This window comes from Lepidothrix coronata, unplaced genomic scaffold, assembly GCF_001604755.1.
Source record: "Lepidothrix coronata isolate B3197 unplaced genomic scaffold, Lepidothrix_coronata-1.0 Scaffold453, whole genome shotgun sequence".
Classification (NCBI taxonomy): Eukaryota; Metazoa; Chordata; class Aves; order Passeriformes; family Pipridae; genus Lepidothrix; species Lepidothrix coronata.
In genome coordinates this window covers 34,945-38,684 of record NW_016690633.1, presented here as the reverse complement: position 1 = coordinate 38,684, position 3,740 = coordinate 34,945, and the positions used below count along the sequence as shown (strand labels likewise).

The 3,740-nt window shown below is 53.7% G+C and overlaps 1 protein-coding gene across 1 annotated transcript in view; it reads left to right on the top strand.

Annotated features, from left to right (window-relative positions):
• The window catches only part of LOC108510041 (thaicobrin-like), a 3,688-nt gene extending 1,371 nt beyond the window's left edge, over window positions 1-2,317 (top strand). Inside the window, exon 2 of the mRNA XM_017839680.1 lies at window positions 153-2,317. Within this exon, the coding sequence (XP_017695169.1) occupies window positions 153-694 (542 nt within the window). The 3' untranslated portion in view covers window positions 695-2,317. The remainder of the gene's footprint in view (window positions 1-152) is intronic.
• Window positions 2,318-3,740: the final 1,423 nt, after the last annotated feature.

The window sequence follows — 3,740 nt, the reverse complement described above, 5'->3', positions numbered from 1 at the left end:
CTCCTTGGCCAGGATGTGTGCAAGCTCCTGGGGCAGGGACAGGACTGGGGCAGCACTGAGGCTGGGGCAGTCCAGCAGGAAGGGGTTTCCCACCCTGGGAAAAGAACTCACCCTGTCCCTTCTCCTGCTGTGGGGATGCCTGTTCTGAGCAGCTTCTCCTTCTCTGTCCCCAGCTGACGTGACCCTGGACCCAGACACTGCCAACCCCTTCCTCATCCTGGCCGGTGACCAGCGAAGGGTGGGACGGGGGGACGAGTGGACGTCGCTGCCCAACACCCCCGAGCGGTTCGACACGGAGCCGTGTGTGCTGGGCAGGCAGGGCTTTGCTGAGGGGAGACACTGCTGGCAGGTGGAGGTGGCTGAGGCAGGGGACTGGTGGGCTGTGGGGGTGGCCCAGGAGTCTGTCAGGAGGAAGGGGGTCCTGAACTTTACCCCCCAGGAGGGGATCTGGGCCGTGGGGCAGTGGTTTGGACAATACCATGCATTTACTGACCCTGACTGGACCCCTCTGCACCTTGCCCACCTCCCCAGGGCCATCCAGGTCTGCCTGGACTTCAGGGACAAGCAGGTAGCATTTGCTGATGCTGAAAACGAAGCCCCAATCTTTGCTTTCTGCCTGGCCTCGTGTCCTGGGGAGAGGCTGCACCCCTGGCTCTGGGTGGGGACGGGCTCGTGGCTCCAGCTGTGCCCCTGACACATGGAGGGAGCACGGGGGGCAGGGGAGAGAGTGGCAAGGCAAACACCATCGCCGTGGGTCTGGGAACTGGTAGGGTTCTTCTGTGTCCTGCTGGCTTCTCCCCACATGGTTCCTCTGGCCACCAAGCAGAGGACTGGCAGGTCATGGAGGTGGATGCCACCACAGAGCCTCCTTCATCCCACCCAGCCCTCGGCTGGGACTGCAGGGAGAGCACCGAGGCTCGGAGCTTGGAGGAGCTTGGTGCCAGGAGGGCCAAGGGCAGGCAGGTGGCACTGAGTGCCAGGGCACTGCAGAGCTGCTCTGTCCAAGGCCATGGAAAACACAGCAGGTAGTAAAAGGTGCTGGAGCAGTGCCTCGGGCTTTTTTCTATTGATACGAAGTTAAAAAACCTCAGGCATAGCTGGGTGCTGATGATAACACTTATCTTCCCCACACATCCAAACCTCTCCTTGCCTCCCCTCCACTCGTCACTGGCACATGCACCAAGCACTTTTCTTGCAGCAGGGCCCTGGGAGCAGCTCTGGGGGCAGCCCAGGAAGGCAGGCACGAAGCTGAGCAGGGTCTGGAGTCCGCAGGAGAGGCAATTCCCACAGATCTGCCGTTCTCTGATCTCTCCCCATCAAGGTCTCCTTTTCCTCACATAGAACAGACTAGATGGGAATATTCCACTTGGAAGGGACCTATAATGATCACCTCATCCTGAACCCTGCAGGGCTGACCAAAAGTAAAGCTTGTTACTAAGGCCATTGTCCAATTGCCTCTTAAACACTGACAGGCCTGGGGCACTGACCAGCTCTCGAGGAAGACTGTTCCAGACCACCCTCTTGGTAAAGAAATGCTCCCTCATGTCTAGTTGGAACCTCCCCTGGAGCAGCTTTGAACCATTCCCAGGTGTCCTGTCCCTGGATTCCAGAGCTCAGCACCTCCCTCTCCATGTCCCCTTCTTAGGAAGCTGCAGAGCAACAAGTTTCCTTTTCTCCAAAGGAGACAAGTCCAGAGCCCTCAGCTGCTCCTCACAGGACAGCACTAGATCTGCTCTGGAGAACTGGTATTTTGCAGGAAAGGACATTCAGAGACATACCAGACATGGAAAGTTGGGGAGGTCTCATCCCACAGGATCCTGCTAAATCCTGCCCTTAGGAGAGGAGAAGGTGAATGTAAGTGAAGGGGAACCTTGTCCTTGGTCCAGCCTGGAATTCCTCTTCAGGCACGTTGCTGGTTGGACCCTCTTAGTGCCACCTCAGTTGTCATCTTTGTGGTGGCGCCTGGGCACAGGCAAGAGAATTTGCCTCTGTGATCTACTCCAGTAGCTGCAAAGAGTTGCAGTGCTGGGTCAGGCCCAGTTATCTTCCTCCAGAGCCCTGCTCTAACCCTCTTCCAATGTGGCAGGACCAAGACTGGGGAAACCCATGGATCTCTGCTCACAGCAGGGCACTTCCTACCCTCCATGGGCAGGTGACAAGGGGCACAGGCTGGGCACAGGTCACTGGGTGGTGAGCAATTGTACTGGACATGGCTTGCTCCTCTTGGGTTTTATTTTTTTGATTGTGATTACTATTGTCATTAGTATTATTATGTTTTACATTGTTTCAAATATTAAACTGTTCTTATGTCAACCCACAAGTTTTTTTTTTTCTTTTTTTCCCCCCATCCCACTTTTGGGGGTGTGTGTGACCGAGTCACTGTGTGATGTTTAGTTGTCAGCTGGGGTTTCACCACAACAGGATTTCATGGCAGAAGGTTTGGAGATGGAGATGGCAGAAGATTTGTAAGCTTTGGTTCTATCCCTTGTCCTGGGAAACACCCCAAAGGAGTTGTGCTGTACATTGAGGGACACCTACTTCAATCAAGAAGAAATTCCTTTCTGAAAGCCAGCTCAGGAAAGCTGGATTTTCCAACAGATTGGTGCCCTGGATCCTCTTCACTGGAATTTTGTGGTTTGAAGGGGGAGAAAAGGTTTAATGGGTTCCTGTTTGCTGTACCCCCTGAAAATTAAATATATACAAAAAAAATCAACTCTTTGGGAGCTGAGTTGCATAACTGCAGCTTTTTGATTAAAATTGTATAGTATTGGTGCAATACTACATGAAATCATTCTATTCTAGTATTAGAAATCTACTATTCTAGTATTGCACCGTGAAGACTCAGGGGAGTTTAAATTCATCTCTCTTATGCTACAGGTCTCTGCATTCCAGTGCCACAACAGGTAGGAAAGCTTAAGGAATGCCATGGTCCTTGAAAAGCAAGGCTGGACCCACACGGGCTGTAAGGGCACACTTGGATTTGGTACTTTAGCCAGGCAGCTGGACTGAATGCCCTCCCCGTTAAACTCTGTCTCCTTTTCACCCAGTGAGCCCTTTCTCTGGGATTTCTATTCCTTTTACAGTGTGGTTTCTTCCCCTCACCCTGGCAGACCTCTGGGTGGCAGCAGTTTTATTTTAAAGGACTGGGTGAGCCTTCTTCCAGAACGACAGCACTTTCTTCTTTTAAACCTTTTTTTTCTTTTAACATAAACAAGCCCAGAAGCCCCTTGATTTGCCAGCTTGGCCAGGAAACTCATCCAAGGTCTGGGCCAAGGCTGAAGCCTTGTCCAGGGCCTTGGAAATGCACCCAGCATTGTTTTTGCAGTGTTTTGAGGGGCACTTGTAATGTGCAGCTTCACAATTTCCACCCTGCTCTGCAAGAGTGGTGTGACCAGGCTTTGAAACACATGTCCAGGGCCAGGGGCTGAGGGCAGGGCTGGGGCTGCAGAGGATGTTGGGGCTCCTCCTCACCCCATGGAACAGGGAATGGTGGCTGCCCAGGTCTGTGCCCCGAGGTTCCATGTCCAGCCCTGGACAGGTATCCTGCCCCACACTGCCCTGCAGGCCCTGCCACGGTGCTGGCACTGGATGGCTCTCAGAGCCAGCTGGTAGTGTGAGCTGCCAGAGCCAGGACCCTGCCCTGCAGCTGCAGCAGCTCTTGCATGTCACAGCTGAGACACAGCTCAAACACAGCTTGGACACAGCTCAGACACAGCTTGGACACAGCTCAGACACAGCTT